Source organism: Amia ocellicauda, chromosome 16, assembly GCF_036373705.1.
Source record: "Amia ocellicauda isolate fAmiCal2 chromosome 16, fAmiCal2.hap1, whole genome shotgun sequence".
Lineage (NCBI taxonomy): Eukaryota > Metazoa > Chordata > Actinopteri > Amiiformes > Amiidae > Amia > Amia ocellicauda.
The window spans coordinates 21,685,903-21,708,645 of NC_089865.1; the positions used below are offsets into that span (position 1 = coordinate 21,685,903).

The 22,743-nt window shown below is 40.4% G+C and overlaps 1 protein-coding gene across 2 annotated transcripts; it reads left to right on the forward strand.

Moving 5' to 3' along the window:
* Window positions 1–243: 243 nt before the first annotated feature.
* ttll4 (tubulin tyrosine ligase-like family, member 4) lies at window positions 244–21,004 on the forward strand. Of its 2 annotated transcripts, none has more exons than XM_066687658.1 (19): window positions 244–340; window positions 2,163–3,681; window positions 5,077–5,189; window positions 8,471–8,534; window positions 9,287–9,408; window positions 11,566–11,676; window positions 11,780–11,856; window positions 12,081–12,275; window positions 12,678–12,760; window positions 13,266–13,394; window positions 13,885–14,007; window positions 14,249–14,347; window positions 14,616–14,750; window positions 14,884–15,018; window positions 17,940–18,042; window positions 18,304–18,514; window positions 19,258–19,328; window positions 19,559–19,638; window positions 20,219–21,004. In XM_066687658.1, exons 2-19 carry the CDS (start codon window positions 2,249–2,251, stop codon window positions 20,370–20,372), a joined length of 3,438 nt encoding a protein of 1,145 aa, XP_066543755.1. In that variant the 5' UTR covers window positions 244–340; window positions 2,163–2,248; the 3' UTR covers window positions 20,373–21,004. The 2 variants fall into 2 exon arrangements, with proteins under 2 accessions (XP_066543755.1, XP_066543756.1); XM_066687659.1 differs by lacking the exon at window positions 244–340 and adding an exon at window positions 754–848.
* The last annotated feature ends 1,739 nt before the right edge of the window (window positions 21,005–22,743 follow it).

Sequence of the window (22,743 nt, forward strand, 5' to 3'; positions counted from 1 at the left end):
TGCCAGCGAAACCAGAAAACCTACACTGTCTCACGCAATACTTGACAATGGCAGGCGAGGGTGAGCGGCAGGATGCCCGCACAGACGATTCACTTTCAGGGCGGGTCTGCATTCGTGTGCAGCAAATCTGTGCGGACCTGCGCCGCTCCGCCAATGCGATGGTAGCGTTGTGCAGATGTGCGCAGAGCTGAGGAGATGTGCTACAAGAGCAGTGGCGCTGGTGACGCTGGAGGAAGTGGCGGTGCGGCGGCGCGGCGTGGTTGCTAGGAAGCGGGGCAGGATCGGGACTGTGGGGCCTGTATTGCGGGAGCTCGGGTGGAGGCGCTTACCTTGCACACCGGTAAGTTGGGAAAATATGCAGCTGAAGTGTAATTTACTTTGATTGCAAACGTGTATCTTGTATTGAGGGTTTTCCCCTGCGACACCGGTTCCAAAGGACACGAGTGCAGTGAGGCAGCAGTGTGTCAGCATGCCCAGGCCCGAGAAACCAGCATGGTGCCGGGCAAAACCGCAGAAATGTGGGTATATGAATCCATCTCCGGTGCCATCGCTGTATTATTACAATGGGGGTTGGGGCGAGTTGGTCCACTGAATTGTTGTGACCGAGGGCCAAAGCTACAACTAAGCAAGTTGGAAACGTGTTTGTGCTGATGCAGCTGAACACATGCATTCAAATAAAGCTGCTAAAAATGTGATGTCAGGGGTTCACCCCTCACTCCGGGGGGCCTGTGGGAGGTCATAGTAGGCGACTTCAAAACACAGTCCTGCGGCTAGGGATGATGAAATCGACATGAAAAGTTACAGTTCAGATCTACTTGGACGAGAAACTCGCGGAGGTTTATGCCAAAGTAAGACCTTGGTTTTGATGCAGTCTGTGTTACAGAGCCTGCTGGGGAAAGTTTAGAATTTATTTTGTAATTTAGTTTGACATTTGCTTAATTCATTGTAAGCGTTAATAAAGTAGTCGTTTTCAACTGTGAATAATAATAGCAGCACCAATGGCGCAAATAATGCAGCTTTTTGGAGCTCATGGTTTGTTGAAGTAGTAGTAGAAATCAGTATATCAATTTATTTTTCTTGTTGCATTCTTGAACCATATTGTACATTTTGTATATTTTTGCATGGCGGATTTAGGATGTGAAAGTACGAGGTTATTGACTGTCAGTATTGGTCTTTGTCCTCTGGTTAACATGCTCTTTAACTACCAGGCAGTAAGCATGACGTTTGCTTTTAAATAACTGGCCTGTTGTGAAATGTTATATTTTCTATAGCTCATATACTCCTTATACTTTTATTAACATTTTCATTAAAGTAATAGTGGCAAAATAGATGTATGTTGGGCAATTGTAACTTACTAAACCAATATGTAAACTGATATATTAATTAATGAAAATAAGTTGAATGTCAGCTATACTAACATCCTGGTATGCCTTTGAAAAAGACAATAAAATGAGAAAACGATTGTCTTGAAAATGTACTCTCAATTAAGCAAGAGCCCATCTTGTCTGTTACCTCAATTAAGTCAAAACATTGACTTTCTTTATTACTTGTAAAATAAAGGCTTGCTTCTACTTTATGGAAACCAACTCTTGAGACCTGGTTTCATACTGTATAACAGACAGATGGCTCAGACCTAATTTGGTGTATATTGTCAGTAACACAACAGATTTTACTATTTATCACATCTGTTGTTGAAAGCTGTACCCCGTTGACACTCATAATTTTTACAAATAGTCGATAGGATTCCGTACTTCCTTTCGTTTTTACCCCTCTGTTTGTGTATTGGAGGTTTATTCAGCTAATGAGTGTGTTTCTGTTTTAAGAACAAAATAAAAGGCTACTAAAGCAGAGTAAAAATGTAAATACTGCAGAAACTTGTCTCTGAAATGCGAGTGATAATCGATCCTTACAGAGACATTTTAACAATTTAAATGAATTTGCACTGGGATTGACATTACATATCTAATAATGGTTTCTGTATGGTGATCTGTAATATGATCGCAGTTGGTGCTCATGCTCTGTTTGTATTATTAATGCCTGCATACCCTTTCCTTTTTCAGAGCGCATCACAGTCATAAAATGTTATACCTTTATTGCCCTCGGTGCTTCTTCATTTGCAAGTCTTGACTACCTCTTAATTTGCACTTTCCTCTTTGTCTTAGGTTGACACCCTGCTGAGGTGTCCTTGCTCCTAGGTGCTTGATGTGGCCATGGATGATGGTATTGGCATGCTGTGAGATGGCTACACATGGCCTCCAATGGAGCTGAAGATGTGAAACGGGCATCACCGTCTGCTGGCACAGTCAAAGCAGGTCCTGCTGGGGTCAGACTGCCCACCCACTCCACCTCTCACCCCTTGGAGAGGAGGCTTCACAAGTCCTCGCAGCCTCGGCCTCACCTGCCCTTTTATCCCGGGACTCCGAGCAATGTAAGAGTGCTCCAGGACCGGCTCTATTTCATCTCAGGGATTGCTCCACACCGTGCCTACCTAGCCGTGCCCACAGTCGGTACCGCAGGAGCTGGTGGGGCTGTAGTAACCAGGATCCCAACGCGGTCTGGAGTCCCGTTGCTCCCTTTCAACAGCCCATGCCGCTTTGAGCAGACCATCCAGAGCTACAGGCCTTACTGGCGCTTGGAGTCGCTCAAGTTCAAGTCTGGGATATTGGGGAAGAGAGCCTTTTCTTCTCACCAAACCACCCTGTACCCCACTTGCCCTTCCCCGCAGAAGGCTCCTTCTGATAAGCTATTGACCACAGTTGAAAGTGCCATGCCAACAAACCAGCCTTCTGCTTGGACTAGCCAGCCTAGGATTAACAACAATGCATTTATGAAGCCTACCAGCGCCAAAGTGCCTTCTTACCCCAGGCGTGAGTCTAGCAATAAAGGGATGCCTTCTGCCACGTATACCTTGTCCGCTTCCTATTATTACGGGGAACAGGGCGACTGTAATTTGGAAACCACATCTGCAAAGGGTACCAACTCCGTGCCTTCACTCAGCTGCAGTATGCCCTTCCCTGAGGAATCCCTGGGAGATAACCCGGAGAAGAGTCTGAACGTGATACTGGAGGAAGTCTGGAGGGTACCACATTCACAATCCCTGGCTCCTGGAGTTTGTTCCGAGAGGACTACTACAGAATGGGGTAAGGCCAGGAACGGTCACACTCACGTCAGGCTTACGGAAGCTGTCCGAAAGTTGACTGGGAATGCTTGTCAGCTGAAGAACGGGGTGGTGAACGGTGTGGTCAGGCAGCCAGTGTCAAACGGTGGCCCTCTAGCTTCCCAGTGTCTTCAGAATGGCTCCGGTGATGCCAAGATGCAGCAGGCAGCTAAACCTTCACGTCCCTCTCTACAGGGAGACCCCGGCGTTGAGTTGCCAGCCAAAGCCTCAAAGTTTTGCCTTATGAAAGGAGACATGGACTGCAGTTGGGCACCCATGACTGTGCTAGACAGCCTGACAAAGAGGGAAAGCCCCATGGCTTGCTGTAGCCCATCTTGTATCGAAGCCACCCAGGGCCTTGACAGTGCCATGTCTCCTCAGGGGGAATCTGCGGAGACCTCATCCTCTCAGGTCGCATCCGTTTATTCGGTAACGTCACGGATCTCTGCCATACATCTGAGCAAGGAAGCCAGACCACTTGCAAAGCAGGATGATGCCTGTGCCATTGAGATGAAAGACCTGGAGTAAGTCATGCCTACCTTATCATTTGTGATGCTTCATTGGAGATTATGTATTTGTTGGGTATATCATCTGTAAGTGTTATAACTTATAAGACATCTTTTTTCAGGGCAGATGGATATTTTAAACTGTACATTTTATACATAGAGGATATACAAATATTTGTAGTCATTACTAAATATATATATATATTTTTAAACCTGGTTAAACAATACTAATAATATAGAATGGGATGCAGTAAAGCAAAATACTTGTTATTTATTGTGATATTCTTCTGGACGGTGTGGTGTCCTAATCAACTACATGTCTTTCATAATGACTGTGTTGTTTTGGTGCCTCCTTTGGCTTTGACAGCGGTTTACGCTTGGGATGAACCAGCTTGCCTGTCACTTACAGGGATGCTGTCTGAATTTGCTCTGTGTAAAACATGTGCAGTTCTGTTTGATTTAATCCCAAAAGGATTGCTGTCTGGAATCTGTGGAACATGTTCCAACATCTTTTGCAAGTAGTTTTGTAAAACATCACTTTTGCTTTAGTGAATACTGATGGTTTCAGTCACGGAGGAAGATACATTTTTGTGTAAGAGCAGCTTCTTACAACTGTGGTATTTTACAGTAGCAAAAAATCAGTAGGATGAATATGACCACTAGTATTGGTATGTAATCCTCATCGGTAAGTGTGGCTTCACAGAAGAAAGTCATTTTATTTGTCTGTCTTTATACAGTTTTTTCTTCACTTAAATCTTGTTAGATTTATAGTAAGGATCCTGGATGGTATAGATCTTGTCCCATGTTTACACAGCTGGTCACACCTAAAATGCAAATTTTTATGATAGTCCATTATCTTGTTAAACATCACTTCTGATATTTGGTCTGTAATCTGTTCGTGTCTGCGCAAGGGTGTGGTCAGACCTGAGCCACAAAATTAGGTGTTATTGTATCCTGTTCCTTTTTGGCACTTAGTTGTCATTTACAGTTTTCTGCCATTTTTCTATGATGGCTGAGGTCTGTGTTTCCAGACTTTTGCAACATGTGCAGACTTTTTCCCTTGTGGGTTGTTTGTTTTGCACCTCCTTTTGTATATATTTGTAATGCAAAATACCTCACAAGTTGAGCTTCATTCAAGGGTTTCAAATTAGCAGTGGACTTCTTCAGCTTAAGAATGCATATAGTTTTATAAATAAAGCACTGTCTGCTACATTCTAACATTACAGATGTGTTAATTGGGAGTATTTTGTTCAATCACATGGTGCTTTTGTTGAAAAGATTCTTAATGCATGCAGTCTGTTGTTGTAGAGTGTGAAGACTCGGATGGCTCTCTGAAGAGACTTTCTGCAAGCTCAACCCATTTTGCAGTTGGGTAAAAGAGGTGGTTCTAATGTTTAAATTGTGATTTCCCAGTCCTGAAGATGAAGCCATGCAGCAAGGTGTGGATGAGGAGGAGGAGGAGGAGGAGGAAGAGCTAACGGAGGATCTGGACAATGAATGTAGTGTGGATGAAGATGATGATGATGGTGGGTGGGCTCTTTTGCTCCCTATGTGCTTGAATTGTACTATACAGCCTGAGAATACTGAAATTGGCAGGTTTCTTCTACTGTTAATACATCATTATACCAATCTTACATCGTGTGTTTGTGTCCAGCAATTTGGGGGCTATGTTTTGCACGGTATAATGCCTTGCAGACAAACCTTTAATGTGATCTATTATGCACAGGACTGGAAATTAAGGTCGCCTGCTCGCCACTGGTGAGTTTTGAAGGCAGGGCAAATGTGACAAATATGAATTACTAGCCCACCTGGCGAGCAGCATTTGGTCAATAATAATAACAACAAATACAAAGTGTTTCCCCTGCTGTGATTTACTTCTATCGCAATGCCGTGAGTTTTTTCTTAGACTGTTGTCTTTTCGTATCTTCAATGATGCGATTCCACCTTAAATTGTTCAAATTGGTTATCGCGCCGCTTCTGGTGGCAAAATCAATCAAGCCGAAGAACGGATTCTGCGCAGAACTGGTGATGTGTACGTCATCGCACAGCAGCGGTTTTGGCGCGGAGAATGAGTTCTGCGCAGAATCTGCAGCGCCTTGTCTTCCGCTAGGGGATTCCCAGCCTGTGAGTGGAGGTAACATTAACCTTATGTAAATCGTGATCGATGCATCGACAAAATGTTTAAATGTCACAAATTACCCCTGACATAGAGATTGTGGGAAAAAATAAAATAAAAAAATTGAACTTTCCAATATTGAAATACCAAAATCATGCCTGTACCTTCATTATTAAGGAAGCTATCGCCAATTAACACTCGGATAATTCTACGATTGTCTTCCATTGATTTACCATTGAACTTGGGTGGGTGGGGTAACCGTGATCGAAAACATTAAAACTAAAGATAATTGAATGAAAAGGTAAAACCAGATTAAAGCATTTTAAAACGAATGAGCCAGCAACCCTTTTGACAGTGGGATTAATTTAATTGATTAATTGGCTAATTGAAACATCACCTACAGATGTCATAGAATATACAAATGGATGATATTACTAGTATATTCTTAATATAGGTTGTTAATAGATTTATCGGTTGTTGATGATAATGCAATTAATTAAGTATTAAGAAGGCGTTGCTAATAGTACATATGGAAAATAAGGCTAAAATAAATCAAGCCACAAATGTCAAAGAGAAGAGTAAGAAATACGTAATTTGACTTCCAGCAATAGTGAGCACAAGACATTTTATAAACGCAGCTTAATCAGATTGTGCCATTATTGACCAGGCAAAAGCTGAAGAAATAAAAATAATAATCATAACTGACAAAATCAATAATCATTCATTACATAGAAATTAACATTGCAATGACAATGCAATTTTAAATGTCTATAAACTTTAAAAATATGATCTGAGGTTAGGGCTGTGCGATATGACGATATATATCGTATGACGATAGAAAAACGTCTATCGTTTCATATTATGCTCTATCGTTTATATCGTGGTGTCGCAAATCGCACTCTTTACGGCAGGATTTTTCGTCATTTGGACGCTTTGCGTTCTCCCCGGTTCTGATACACGTGCCGGGTGCGGCAAGAAATGTGCATCAGAAACACAGACAGACATGAGGAGAGAGAACTGACACACAATAACCAACACAACCAAGAGATACTTTAATGCACAAGCGCACACGGTCCGCCCCGCTCTCGTCGCCGGGCTGAACTCCATCTGCAAGCACCCCCACCCCCGCTAATTTAGACGGATATAATTTGTATAAAATTAAAGAATAAGAGTTTGTTTGCATTTTAATAAATTGGAAAGCAATACAAACATGCAGAAAGTTGCATTAGATGGTGAAGTGGTATAACAGCTTTTATTATTAATAATATTATTATTATTATTATTATTATTATTATTATTATTATTATTATTATAACTATTTTGAATTAACACGTGCCTTACCGGTAAGTAGAATCGAAACGCGACAGTCAGAGGAGAAATGTCCCTGTCTAGCAGATGTTAATGCGCCACTGTAAACCCGGCTGTGATAATATAACTGAATCTGTACCATTTTACAGCACATGTGTTGCTTGATTACTATTACTTGTGTTATTGTTATGTGACCGTAAATCATGTATGTATGTATATATATATATATATATATATATATATATATATATATAATCCCATAACATAACACGCATAATAGTTAATCACACACCACTTGCACTGTTATATATTGCATTCTGCATATATTTACCATGACAGCCTGCATGTAGTATTTGTTAGTTTTGCATATTTAATAATTAAATAAAGAATTGTTGTTTAAATGTCTTTGGTCTTATTTTGTAGCTTGATTGGATAAAAACAAGGCATATCGAGGTATATATCGTGTATCTCCCAAACTGCAATTTTTTTTTAGAGATACCATTTTTAAGTCATCGCCCAGCCCTATCTGAGGTGAAAGAATACATCTTCAATGTCCGTGGCTAGTTTAACCTGGACAGATTGAATGGCCATTTTCAGATGTGTCGGCTCGCTGGTTTGACTGGGAGAGTCCGGGCACTACAGAGCTGCTTCCCAATGTAGTCATCATTTAATCATCGTGCAACCTCGTCAGCATTTAGATAACTAATATTAAACGTCTATGCAAGTTTCATTCCATGAGCCGCAGCAACAGCGAAGACGAGATGGACACAAAACACTAACTGCTGTACTGGTGAAACTAGTTGTAGACAAGTTTTCTGTAGTTTAACTTGGAGCAATTTATTAAATCAGCCAGTGTACCTGCAGCACACAGCGCTGTGTCCAGTACTAGGAGTTGCACAATACTGTTTGTGTTATGTATGCTAGGAAATTATGTAGTTGGAATACAAAGGAGAGTATTTAAATCCACCAAAACGAAAAAAAAAAAAAAAATTAGAAATGCCCACAAAAACTACCACCAGTGAAACAACTGGAGCCTATTTGATAACTTTTTGTAAATTATTATTTATATTTATTTTTTGTGATAAAATATGTTTTGAGGGGAAATGTTTTAGTTAAATTGATTTTGTAATGATTGATGCCTTGTACTTAATGTATTTTTGCACTTATGTTGTAAGTTGCCCTGGATAAGGGCGTCTGCCAAGAAATATAAATAATTAATAATAATAATAATAATATTTCCAGTAGGAGATTGATTTGTACACTGGTCATGCAAACCCCAGCTGTCTGCGTTTCAATGCACTTTTTGTTTTGTTTTCCATCTAGTCTGATAGATTTTATACCAAATGTCTGACTGAGCTTCCTGTGTTGTCTCTCTCCCCCCAGAGAGATCAGATTGCTCCTCAATGAATGACACGTCCTCAACTGCTTCTATGGTCCTTATATCAAGGTAACTGTCACTTACCCAATGTGGCAAAGTAATCCGAAAAGGTCTACAATGTGTTTTTTGTCAAATCATACACACACAAACACGCAACGTCTGCATTTAAAATAAGATCACTGAAAGAAACACTCTGGGTTACAGTGAAATTTTGGACAGTAATTGAAAATAAGTAAATTGACTAATTTGGGGGGAATAAAATCATGCATCTATATTTTTAGCTAATACTAGAAAAACAGTACAGACACAATCTTTGTTGAGGAATGTTACAGTTCACTCAATTAACCACCGCACGTGTACCTGGCGGTGCAGTTGTGCTTTGTGCATTTTATTTTCATTTTGCATAAGTCGCTGTGATTTATGTAGAACAGTCTATCCAGTGCATGTGAAGCTATTAATACCATTTTGCATAACAGAAAAATCAAAAACACTTGACAGTGGGTTCGCACTGTGAAATGCTGAGCAGTGCTGTCATGTGAATCCTCTGTGTGTGAGCTCAATAAAAGTCTTGAAAGGGGCTAAATACTCGCACAGATAGGCCTTTCATTTGTCACTTTTGTATAGAATTCTAAAATAGCTCCCGTAGCTACGACACAAATGGTGGCTAATAGGGGAGCACGGCTATGAAATAGAGATTACAGTGAAGTTCTGGATAATTACTGAATGTGATGCGCAGAAATGTTAAATAGTGATACTGAATGCACAGAGACATTTTTCTTTTTTTTAATTCTTTTATCTTCTAATGGATTTGGGTTTTGCAGGAGCTGTACTGAGGAGTCAGTCATGACCCTGTCAGATAACAAGGTTTTGAAGCCTGCACTGGTGCCAAGTTTATTCCCCAATGTGCCTCCCACACTGTACTTTAGTACACCCGATGAAACAGGTTGGTGGATGCATGCATTTTGTGTATTTGTGAATAGAAGATTAGTAAACTTTGCAAGAGCATCTGTGAGTGTGCCAGGTATAGATTTTTGCATTTTATTTTCACTTCCCTCTGGGTGTCCCCGAACTTCAAATAATATGAATTATTGGTGTTGTCATGCTTTATTAATTCAAGCAACAATTTTCTTTGAGTGTAATATGGGTTCTAGGTCTCACACAGCTGCTCACAGAAGCATTTGGTCACTTAAATATTTAAACTTTTGTGATTTTATATTTAATACGGTATTAGGGCAGAGCTGCTTAGCAATAAGAAAGTGGGAGCTACCTAGTGATTTTTATTTTTATTTTTCACTTCCTCTTTTTACTTCAGACCTTGAACTGAAACTGATCTGGTTTGATAAACATGAAGTGTGGTGAAAGTCAGCTAGTCAAACTGTATTTGTGTTTATATAGTGCCTTCATTATTTACCTGCTTGACAAAGCACTTGAGGGGTCAACAACATATTTTTTCACCTACAAACTTTACTTTTGGTCCTGAACCAAACCAAATGTTCTACCCATCTGACGATCACAAAAAAACGCCCGAAAATGTTGGGGTTTGCACTCAATGGGTGGTTTGATTTTTGGTCCTGGCTGTTGTGAAATTTAAATGTGAAGCACTATAATTACTCAAAATAACCCACAGCAAATAAATAGGCCTCATTAGTGATGTAATATGTTTATCACAGAACTTGCTAATATGCTGGCAGCCTGCACAGAAATGTACTAGTTGCTAAAACATGGTGCATACTGCATGCATCAGCAGTGAGCACATTTTTTACTTTGGGGCATCTGTTTGTCGAACAGTTATAATTAATAGATGACTTGATGGATTAAAGGTTGTATCCAGAATGAGCTCAACACAATCCCTTGTGTGGTTAGGGGCTGTGAGATTTGCGTCTCTTCTACAGCTTTAGGACAAGATAGTGATTAGCAGACTTGAATGAGCATCAGAGAGCTGTTTATCAAAAGTCAACAGGATACAGATGTAGGAGCAGGGAGTGAAAGTATATGAGCAAGGGCCAGCCACGAGCAAACAACTTGTGAAAGATGGAGCCCAACAGATAAGTCAGTCATTAAACACTGAAGTTCAATCCAAATAAATAAAGTAATAAATGCCTATACATTAATTAGATCAAGATATTAGAATAATTGAATGATTCCCTTGTTTTCAGATATTGGTGTCAGAAGCGAGAAATTAAATCAAAATAAACTCCACGACATTTTCTTCAGTTGAGTGTAAAGTGATTAAGCCAAGTATATTCTAAAAAGTCCTTTTAAATGAACAGGTGTGAATAGTTTTTTGGCTTGCATGTTTTTTAATTGAGGCAAATTAAAGTTTTTCCTCCAATTCTAGTAATATAGGAACTAACATTTCCCTTGAAGAACACTTTAGACTCGGTATCTGAAAGCTTATTAATAACGGGGAGTTAATGGTGCAGGAAAAAGGGGGAGTATTACCCTGTCTAGCTAATGGCCCACAATCTTATCTGTTGCTGTAATGATACTTCCAACTCCCGAAGATTGTCACATCAATCTTTCACGGTCTGTGAGGATTAAACACCTGACTCAGATGTGTGTGATGCAATGACTTTGGCACAAATTTGCCAACGGCATACCCTCGGGATTGTCACACGTCAACCCTTTAAATCTGTGGAACCTGACAGATATCGCTTGCTGCAGGGATGCTTCCCCAAAAGCACTACCTTGAATTCATTGACACTCAGTATGTTGCGTTTTCCGTACCCTGTGAATTGAAACAGGTGACTCTCTGTCATAAGCAAAATGTACTGGATTTAAACTTTTTTTAAAGCGAGTTGCTTGATCTATATCTGGCAAATAAAGTGTAGAATTAAAAAAAACATACATTTAAGGAGAAGGTCTCAATTTAAGATGGAAAGATAATGGATTTCACAAGATTGGTAATTAGCCAGTTACGGCAATCAACCCCTGCATTCAAATAAAAGGCGTTGTGACACGTTTCTCAATTAACACATCACTTACAATTCTTGCTTCCTTCTAAGTGATATCTGTAGGTCTGCGGGTTTTATTTAAAGGAACGAGAGGTGATGATTCCCTGAATGCCTGTCATCGTGTCTGTGATTTGGCTGTGTTGCAGTGCAGCCGCTGCCGGCGGAGCAGAGGAAGCTCTTGAAATGGAAGATGAGCACGGTGACCCCCAACGTGGTGAAGCATACCATTGCCAGGTCTCACTTCAAAGTCACCAAGAGTGAGTACACCCCAGTATGACCACAGGTGGCCCACTTGTGCGGCATCACTGATGAGGCTTGTGCTTTTACCTGCTCGCTCATATTTATTTTTCTTGATTCTAGAAAACCATGACTGGCTGGGCTGCTGGGGTCACCACATGAAGTCTCCGGGGTTCAAGGCGATCAGAGAATACCAGAAGGTATAGGATGGATGTTTTAGGTTTTGTATACTTCTGTTTAAAAATTGCATAGCTGATAAGTTTGTTTAAAGTGATCTTTGACCAGAAGTTCAGTATTTGATGTGGTGATTTCATTTAGGAAGGAGAAACCAATTGCAATGTTGGGCCATGGCTGATAGATTGAAATATGCATTGATCCTGACTCTATCCTTATTTACATACAACCTTATTTATTTATGTTGCAGTTGAATCACTTCCCAGGGTCCTTCCAGATTGGTCGAAAAGACCGGTTGTGGAGAAACCTGTCGAAAATGCAGGCACGCTTTGGAAAGAGGGAGTTTAATTTCTTCCCCCAGTCCTTTGTGCTTCCGCAAGATATTAAGCTACTGAAGAAAGCCTGGGAGGAATGTGGAAGCAAGCAGAAATGGATCATAAAACCAGTAAGTCAAAAAAACACACCTAATTTCATTATAAAATAGCATCCCTTGAGTTGAGTTGACTCATTTCAGGTCAGATTTTGAACGTGTGCACAAAATATTCTTATATTATTCAGTAATGGTTTGCAGAGAAGACCATTGCGTTGCAGTCTGAGACACTAAATGTTAATTAATATTCTAATAGGGTTCCTGCCAGAGTTGGGAGCCATGCAGTGCTTCTGCTGTATGTAATGCCAGGTCTTTGACAGCACATCGATCATAACAAATAAGGCAAACGTTAATTCAGAAATTGCTTTTTTTGGGGTGCAACACATTTTAAATCGACCGATGAAGATTCTTCTTTCTCTAACACAAATAAGAGTGCAAAAGCAATCTTGAGGGAATTCAGGAAATCTTTATTTGCAGCCCGCATCAGCCAGAGGGATCGGGATCCAGGTTATTCACAAATGGAGCCAGCTGCCAAGGAGACGGCCTCTGTTGGTACAGAAGTAAGTAAAGTAGCCATCCACTGGCTGGCTGGCTGGCAGAGCCATGGTCCTGCTTGTTTTATTGGTACTTATCAATACTTCATATTTAACAGGGACCAGAAAAATATATGAACTGAAGTGAATTAGTCTGTGAAATTAAAGCGTAGAGAATCCACTTAAGTGCACAGATGGTAGAAGTAGCCACTTCCAAATCAGCATCTTTGCAGCTTGAACAAAACCACCCCAACTGTGATGACCTAAGCTTGTCCTGGTCACAAATTAGTAGTCCTCTTTTAGAAGCTGGAAAAAAAGGATTTGGTTGCTTTTGGTGGTTGCAGCAAAACCATCTCTCTCATTGATTTTAAAAATGGATGTCAATCTCCTCAAAATTAATTGCATTTTATTTTGGTCTTTATTTTAATACTATTTTTTTTCTCAAACTTCCAGAAGTGTCTAGTGAAAACTACCAATAACATTTATATATTTTTACCCTTTTCATATCAATGGTTTCTCATTATTTTTGTAGATATCTTCATAAACCCTACCTCATCAGTGGAAGCAAGTTTGACTTAAGGATATACGTGTATGTCACATCCTACGATCCACTCAGAGTCTACATGTTTACAGATGGTTTGGTGCGGTTTGCAAGTTGCAAGTACGTAAAATTGTATTATGGGAATTCATTGTTTTTATGAAGAGGACAAATGTTATGAACTATGTTACATATTAGAATTGTTGAGTTTTAGCTCTTTCATGGTTCCTGGTTGCCAGTCACTATATTTGTAGAGGGGTATGCTTTCATAAGTAAGATGTCGCCAGTGTTTCAATTGCGTTGTTTAATACGTCATGTTTCAACAACCCACCATATCAATTTTGCGTAAGAAGGGTCTGCCTTTGTTGTCGTTAAGTTGAATTAAAAAGTGGACAATGGTGATGTGGTACAGCAGGTCTAATCATGTTCATGAATAATAAATCTTGTCAGCCTGTGGACAAAGGGTCCATTCAGTCACTACAAAACGAGTCATATCTGCTGCACTAAAAGGAGATATGAGGGTTTAATAATTGTAGATGTCAGCATCAGTTTGTGTCATCATGTTCTGTAATTTTATAGCTCTTATCACAAGAAAATGTTATTCTTTCCTTAGGTACTCCTCTTCTATGAAAAGCCTGAGCAACAAGTTTATGCACATAACAAACTACAGCGTGAACAAAAACAATTCTGCATACCAGCCCAACAGTGACGATAAAGCCTGTCAGGGTCACAAGTGGTGAGTATGATTTAGTGGCTCTTGAGACATCTGACTTAAGGCACTAACAAGTCTGCAAACTGGAGAAGACATGCTTGATACGTTTGAAGTCATAACGCTTGTCCCATTTTTATTACACTCGGTACTGTGGTTCTGAAGGCTCTAACTTGTAATTTATTTTAGTAGATTGTGTAGCAAGATCCTATTCAGTTAAACGATAAATAAGTCTGTTAAATCTGTTTAATGTTTATTATGCATCAAGGGCTTTGAAAGCACTGTGGCAGTATCTGAATGCTAAAGGAGTCGACACTACTTTGATCTGGGAGAAGATCAAGGACATTGTGATCAAAACTATCATTGCGTAAGTGAAGTGTAAAGTTGCCCCGATTGGCAAGTATTGCTTTGCTGATGCTGGTAAACTTGAGTTCTGCATGCTTAGGTCTTGCATTTCACATAGAATACCCTCCCTTTGGCAAAAGATGGAATACAATACAAAATTGACTTATATTTGATCAATTTTATTTCTCTGACATTAATTGCAAACATCCTATAACAAATACATACTGTGTTTTAATTTAAAAAAATCATTTTTCCTCTTCCTCTATGGTTGTGTGGCGTTTCTGGCTCAGATCTGACCCGTATGTGAACAGCCTGGTGAAGATGCATGTGCGATGCCCGTACAGCTGCCATGAACTTTTTGGCTTCGACATCATGCTGGACGAGAACTTGAAGCCTTGGGTGCTGGAGGTCAACATCTCACCAAGGTAATTAAAACCAGGAATACGTATGGACTAAGATTGTTCAGCTTTAGTCTTTTCTCATGGGAAACGTAGAGGATATCTATAAATGCGACTCCGTTTGGAATTGATTTGGATTTCGTGTGCCTCTGTGTTGTAGCCTCCACTCGAACTCCCCGCTCGATGTGAATGTCAAGGGTCAGATGATCCGGGACCTCTTCAACTTGGCCGGATTCGTTCTACCTCAGAAAGACGACGTGACGCCGGCAGGAAGTGCCAGTGGCTCGACAAGCAGGTAGGAGCTGTGTCAGAGGAGGGGTCTGTTTTTAGTTGTGGTAACTTGGCAGTCATCTTTTGCCCTGTTTCCACCGGCGGACACGTTCAGGAGCGGAGGTGTGCGCTTGACTTGTAGACAGACGGGGAAGAGATCAGATACATTATGTCAGAAAATATAATCTCAAGTGTCGTGTGTGATCACGAAGAAATTACAGTTTTATTAGCAGCATAGAGTGAAATCCACGTACAGAAAGAGTGCATTAAAAACTTGGATTTCACAGGACTGGTGCAGTGCCCTGTCTAGTTAAAAAATAAACTGAAGGATAATAATTGGATCGTAGCAGCCGATGTTATTAATATTTTATGAACAGCTGGACGGTGTTTCAGGCTGTCTTTTTGTGAATAGTGTGCAGGACAATCCGCAGAGACAATCGGTATGAAGGCGAACATGATTCAGTTAACGTGTGCCCATTTACAAGTTAAATTTAATGAATAAATAAATACAGCAGATCTGGGTTTCCCCTCTAAAACATTAAGGACTGGTTTAATAAATGCGTCCATAAGTCCATTGTATATTGTATCTGGATGATTAATCATGAAATGTGTGTATTTTGTTTCAACTGTAACTTACCCTGGTTAAGCACATCTGATAAGTACATTAAAAATAATTCGGCAAAAAGTATTGCTTGCAGTTACAAATCTGCAGAAAGAGTATTAAGTTAAGGGAGTCACGCTGTGCCGCTTTAAAATGCATATACAGTGAGGGGAAAAAAGTATTTGATCCCCTGCTGATTTTGTACGTTTGCCCACTGACAAAGAAATGATCAGTCTAAAAATACACCTACCATTAAAATTAAACAGTGAGAGACAGAATAACAACAAAAAAATCCAGAAAAACGCATTTCAAAAAAGTTATACATTGATTTGCATGTTAATGAGGGAAATAAATATTTGACCCCTTCGACTTAGTACTTGGTGGCAAAACCCTTGTTGGCAATCACAGAGGTCAGACGTTTCTTGTAGTTGGCCACCAGGTTTGCACACATTTCAGGAGGGATTTTGTCCCACTCCTCTTTGCAGATCCTCTCCAAGTCATTAAGGTTTAGAGGCTGACGTTTGGCAACTCGAGCCGTTAGCTCCCTCCACAGATTTTCTATGGGATTAAGGTCTGGAGACTGGCTAGGCCACTCCAGGACCTTAATGTGCTTCTTCTTGAGCCACTCCTTTGTTGCCTTGGCTGTGTGTTTTGGGTCATTGTCATGCTGGAATACCCATCCACAACCCATTTTCAATGCCCTGGCTGAGGGAAGGAGGTTCTCACCCAAGATTTGACGGTACATCATCCCTTTGATGCGTTGCAGTTGTCCTGTCCCCTTAGCAGAAAAACACCCCCAAAGCATAATGTTTCCAAATTCATGTTTGACGATGGGGATGGTGTTCTTGGGGTCATTCCTCCTCCTCCAAACACGGCGAGAAGAGTTGATGCCAAAGAGCTCGATTTTGGTCTCATCTGACCACAACACTTTCACCCAGTTCTCTGAATCATTCAGATGTTCATTGGCAAACTTCAGACGGGCCTGTACATGTGCTTTCTTGAGCAGGGGGACCTTGCGGGCGCTGCAGGATTTCAGTCCTTCACGGCATAGTGTTAACAATTGTTTTCTTGGTGACTATGGTCCCAGCTGCCTTGAGATCATTAACAAGATCCTCCCATGTAGTTCTGGGCTGATTCCTCACCGTTCTCATGATCATTGAAACTCCATGAGGTGAGATCTTGCATGGAGCCCCAGACGGAGGGAGACTGACAGTTATTTTGTGTTTCTTCCATTTGCGAATAATCGCACCAACTGTTGTCACCTTCTCACCAAGCTGCTTGGCGATGGTCTTGTAGCCCATTCCAGCCTTGTGTAGGTCTACAAACTTGTCCCTGACATCCTTGGACAGGTCTTTGGTCTTGGCCATGGTGGAGAGTTTGGAATCTGATTGATTGATTGCTTCTGTAGACAGGTGTCTTTTATACAGGTAACGAGCTGAGATTAGAAGCACTCCCTTTAAGAGAGTGCTCCTAATCTCAGCTGGTTACCTGTATAAAAGACACCTGGGAGCCAGAAATCTTGCTGATTGATAGGGGATCAAATATTTATTTCCCTCATTAACATACAAATCAACTTTTTTGAAATGCGTTTTTCTGAATTTGTTTGTTATTCTGTCCCTCACTGTTAAAATACACCTACCATTAAAATTATAGACTGATCATTTCTTTGTCAGTGGGCAAACGTACAAAATCAGCAGTGGATCAAATACTTTTTTCCCTCACTGTATACTAGAACAAATGATGACGATAATAATAAAACATATTTGCGATTTGGTATTATTGTTGCACGTGGAAACGTTTTCTTATAGTAACGTAATGCACGTCTGAAATCTAATGTTGTCTATACACGTTTTGTTTAGCTGTTCTTAATATCTCTTAACAGAAACGTGTATTTATTACGCTGTTTACAATCATGTAAAGCAGGAAGAATAAAATAGACAAAAGTCCTTTCCACGTCAGGCTGTGTCGCTCGTAGTGTTGTTCTCCGTCTCTGTTTTTAACACAAACACAAACCAAACCCACAGTCGCTGCTCCTCCCATCAGAGGGACGGACTTCACAGCGGCCTGGTTTTACAGAAAAAGCTCGGCACGGCATGGACGCTTAAGCCATTGGTACCGAGGCATTAGTATCCCAGTTGTTTCTTTTAAACTGCTTCACACAACACCTTTAAAGGGGCAGGCTGCCTGGTTTGCTACTGTATTACTTGGAGTTCCTCATCTTTCCCCACATTGAGGGAGTTCAGCAACTTGGCTTGCGTGCCACATAGAATTCCTATTTTCTCATCTGATTCAATTGGAGGTTAATTTCTTTGTGGTCTAATTGCTTTTGTACCTTTTGCTTTTAGCTTGTCTGCATTTGTGAAAGCCAAGAGTAAGCTTGCCACAGAGCTGTCTTCCGATGAAAAAGTGAAGAGAGCTTATTTTCTGAGTCAAAGATTTGCGGATCAGGTATTGTGTAACGTTTAACTGGTCAAGTCAGTCTTTACGGTCCTATGCATTCATTGTTTTTTGTGTGTGTGTGTGCCTATAACGGCAATATTAAATTACAACTGCATACTCTAGTTATTCAAAAGTATTTCCTTTTGTAAACTGTAAGGCTTTGAATTGTAATGTTGATTTTTGCACATTCGATGTGTACGTTTTCAGTAAAGCAAGACGTAACACTGGCTAGAGATGTTCTTTTGATTTGTTTTTGGTTTTCTCCTCTAGGAGTTTTTCTCTTCTGTCCTGGACTTGCTGACTCCAGACGATGTGAGGGTCCTGGTGGAGATGGAGGACGAATTCTGCCGAAAGGGGGAGTTTGAGCGCGTCTTTCCCTCCCCTAGCTCCTCGCGTTATCTGCGCTTCTTCGAGCAGCCGCGATACCTCAACTTGCTTCTCAACCAGTGGGAGCAGAAGTACTACTTGAACAGGCAGAAAGGTATTCCTCACTGTGGCTTTGGGGCCAGGAGCACCACCCCACCAATTACTGGGTCCCTGTTCCTGCTTTAATCGTTTCAATCTAAACATCGCTGACTAGTCCTGTAATGTTGTACTTTGAATCTTTTCACTTTCTATGTTTTACCAGGTTCTTTACAAAAAGAGAAATTGAGCTGTAGTCTTTATAAAACCGCACAGTTAAAGAAAAAACAATTACAAATCAAGTAAAAAGAAAGACGAGGGAAAAAAAAAACGAACTAAGATTGGTCCATTTATGGAGCATGCTTATTGTTCCTCATCATGCCCCATTTTTACATTTAAATAGGCTTTGCTTCCAGTATGATCAAGTGCGAAGGGATGACGCAAGACATTCTTCAAGTTTCAGAGATAAGAATCGCTTATTTTCAGGCAGAATTGTAAGGAATTGAGGAATTTCTCAGGAACGTGGACCCCAGCAAACCTCCCAACTATCTGACAGCTGAGATTGAACTGCATCTTCACTAGTAATTGCTGTCAATTCTTTATGCAGCCTCAAGATGCCGGCAAAAGCTTCTTAAAAGAAATAACAATGGCAGGAATTCTTCTCCATTAAATGAATCTGCCTGAATTAGAAAAAAGATTCCGCATTTGCAGTGGTGATAGACACCAAAAAATAAACCCTTAAATATCAGAAATGCATGAATGCATGCATGCATGCATGATTTACACCTTTGCTAACCCACACCTGGACATATTGTATTTTAGGTGTCAACCTGCTGAAGAGTCTTTGTCAGAAAGGTGTCCATATGGGAAACAACCTTGATCCAGCGCATATGGTGAGTCCAGCCATCTTTGCAAAGGCTGAAGAACACTGACTATGTTGTTGCCTGGTAAAAGGTTCACGTCTGCAGATAACTCCCATTATTGTGCCAGGGATTCCATATTTACACGAGATGAGTCTGTAACACGTTGCCAGAACATAACCTGTGAGGAGGTTATAACACGAGAAGCATGAGGGATTTTCATTGAACGTTTTTTCCTTTCTCTCTCTCCGTCTCCATGTCAGTGGTCCTCCAAATCCAGCGCCGTCCAGAAGCTTGAACCGCACAGTATTCTCACACCCACACAGGAGCACCTCAGAGCCGGGTAAAGGGATCGGTTAAAGTAAAACATTTATACTGTCAGTGGTTAGAGAGACGACGATGATTATAATAAGTCAAAATTCATAATTAATAATGCTTTGTTAAATGTCACTAATATATATTTATACAGATTCAACTTAAACACTCTTACCAACACATGAGGACATTAACAAATCATGTTAGAAACTGCAATAGTTGTGCTTTTAAGTAGCCACAGACCGTAAACAATACAATTGAAAGCATTAATGCAAAGTAGTCCCTGGAGTACATTCAGGAAAGATTAATTTTAGGCATGGGATTTTTTTATATTTTTTTATTAATGCCTGAAACTACATCTCCAGTTCACTGAAAAAGTCACTGTGTGAAAGTACATGGATCCCTGCACGGTGGGAACTGTGAATTATACTCAAGGCCGTGTTGAATAACATGCTTTAGACAACTGGTTACACAGCTACTAAGTGAAACGAGAGCAGTCAAAGAAAAACTGTGTAGCTACCACGATCATTAGTCAGTGGCCATTTACTCAAGAACGGATCAGTCTTGACACCCTGTTCACTCAATTCCATTTACAATTTTCTTCACAGGACCGCAGTCAGTGACCGGAAGAAGGCGCCCAATCCTGATGAGACGACGGACATCAAGCTGATGCCTTGCAGCCGGAGTCTGCCTCTGCTCGCCAGCCTGGGGACAGCTGATTCACAGACCTCCCAGAGTCTGCACAATGGAGACCTTGTTTGACGCTGATCTGGACATGCTTTCTCCACTCCCGGCGGTGTTTACACCTCCTGCCTCCGCAACGGCACAGACCTCTGGGCATGCGCTGTTGAAAGAGGCAGTCATTCCTTCTTTTCTCCTTCTTCCCCTCTTTGTTCCACTAAAAGCAAACTGATCGGTTGCCCTTCTGATTTGGAGGTTGTTACAGAAATCACTGGACAAATTGAAGTGTTTATTTATTTAAGAGCTTATTTATAGTAGGTGTGTCAATTTCTAGTATGGCTGGCTTTTTGGGACATCTTTGTTTCCCATCAGCACCCATTCCGAGTGGTTTGATTCCTTCGCCAACCTTCCTCAGATTCTGACCAGGTAAACAAACAATTTGTCTTTTAAAGTTTTGTATTAACATTTGGTTGACTGTTAGTAAGGGAACCAAAGTAAGTTAGGGGAGGTTGCTTCAGAAATGCCCCCTTCGGGTGTATTTGGAATAAAAAAAAATAAAAAAAAATTAAGAGAAGATTTGTGGATTATTTCATTATAATAAGAATTAAAAATCTATAGAACTTGAAAATCTTTTGATATTGTCCCAGGTAAGCTTTCCAATTGTGAAGGTCCAGGTTTCTTAAAACTATAATAAAGGTTTCTAGTCTTCAGCATTGTTTTTGTTTTATTATACAGTGTTATTGCATCCCTAAATTCTTTCCATTATTCACGTTCTGCCACCCGAGAGACTCCGACACTCAGAGGTCTTTCCTTCTCGGCTCTGTGCTTCCAGTACACTCGATCCCTTGTCTGAAAGAGCCAGGGGAATAGTCTTGCATTACCTGGAGTGACCTGAAAGTGTTTGATTAATGCTGGGAAAACTGGATCCCCTGAATTAGACCACTGTTAATTATCAGACAGCTGAGTAATTAGATTTCATATGTGTAAATCAAAATGAGAATGTGGGGGGGGGGGAAGAAAAAACTAAACTGCATTTCTGTTCTGGAATATATTTTTGAATGGTATGACCATTGTGGAAGAGCTGAAGTGTGGGTTTTCAACTGTGCCTGGGGACCCCCTCTCCTGTTTAGCTGACAAAATGTTTGATAATTCAACTACCTTCTATCATTTTATATTTCACCAACTGTTTAAAATCATGAAAAAGCTGAGATTAATTATTACTTCATAAGGGCTTCATTTAAGTGAGTTTAACTGGAACAAAAAACAGCAGCACAGTGGGACTAATTCTATATATTTGTTTTTTCTCCATGTCATTCCAGTATAGTGATGTAATTCAACCGGGCATATTTCTGGTTTGGAGCAACACACTTGATGCCTTTTGGTGTTGTGCAGAAATCCTCTTCACCACTTACAAGCTGGCCTAATTACTAGAAGTGCCAAACCGCATGATCTGACAATGTAATTTATTAATGCTTAGCCCCGTACAGGCAGGCATGTATGAAATTACAGTGATCTGCAAGACGGAGGAGGAGGAAGGATCTGTTTTTCTGTGTAGCCGTTTATTAGATGCACGACCCCAAAAGTGTTTTTCACAACAGCTGTTCCAAGCCAACTGTTGATGTCTATCAAAAGTGGCTACAGAAAAAAAAAGTCTAAAATCAAAATATTTTAGAGCCACAATATCAGAATATCTGAATACACTGGGATTTGGCATTTATTTTCAGTTTTATATAGTTTTGTCAATTACAATTTTTTTCTTGAAATAAGAGATACTTGCCCAGTCATCTCTCCAGTTTACCCTTTCTCTGTCCCTTTTGTCTTGCTAGTTTAAATGAACTGCATGGATGACCTACAGTCATGTGCAAAATAATGTCACTATTTTCAGCAGTTTTGATTCATATCATCACCATTCAAAGCTACATAAGCAAAAGGATGTTTAATAGATTTTGCATTACATAACCAACCATGTAACAACTTTTTACAAATATGTATTTTTTTTTTTAAGAAGAAAGTCTGCAGCTTCAAATCGATCACACAGTCATACATCATACCTACTATACAGTCTTGGTTTAATGTTAATATCACTGCATATTTCCTATTATTCCAGTGCAGTATCCTACCATAGCTCCTGCTTTCTATCAGCCACAGTGCTGTAGCAAACCCATCCTGAGAGATACGCCACTTACATGAATCCACATAACCATCAGATTGCAGCTTCTAATTATAGCAGCATCTGTAATGAGTCTGACACATAGCAGATTCGGTGCCAGCTCTGCAGCAAGTGTTGCAATAAGACCTCTTCAAAGATGGGAGACTGGCATTGAGGGTGACAGGTTTTAGGTGCTGCCAGCCTCTCTCCCACTTCATGGTGCTATTAATTACCATTTGCTGTAATTTCATTCAAATCATACTGAGAAGTTCAGGAATGTGACAAATGACGGTTCCACTGCTT

Bases quoted from the DNA above. Each gene is read 5' to 3' on its own strand.
- ttll4 (XM_066687658.1), top strand. From the start codon at position 2,249: ATGGCCTCCAATGGAGCTGAAGATGTGAAACGGGCATCACCGTCTGCT. The intron at 3,682-5,076 runs GTAAGTCATGCC...GTGATTTCCCAG, and splicing joins ATTGAGATGAAAGACCTGGA to TCCTGAAGATGAAGCCATGC. The intron at 5,190-8,470 runs GTGGGTGGGCTC...CTCTCCCCCCAG, and splicing joins GGATGAAGATGATGATGATG to AGAGATCAGATTGCTCCTCA.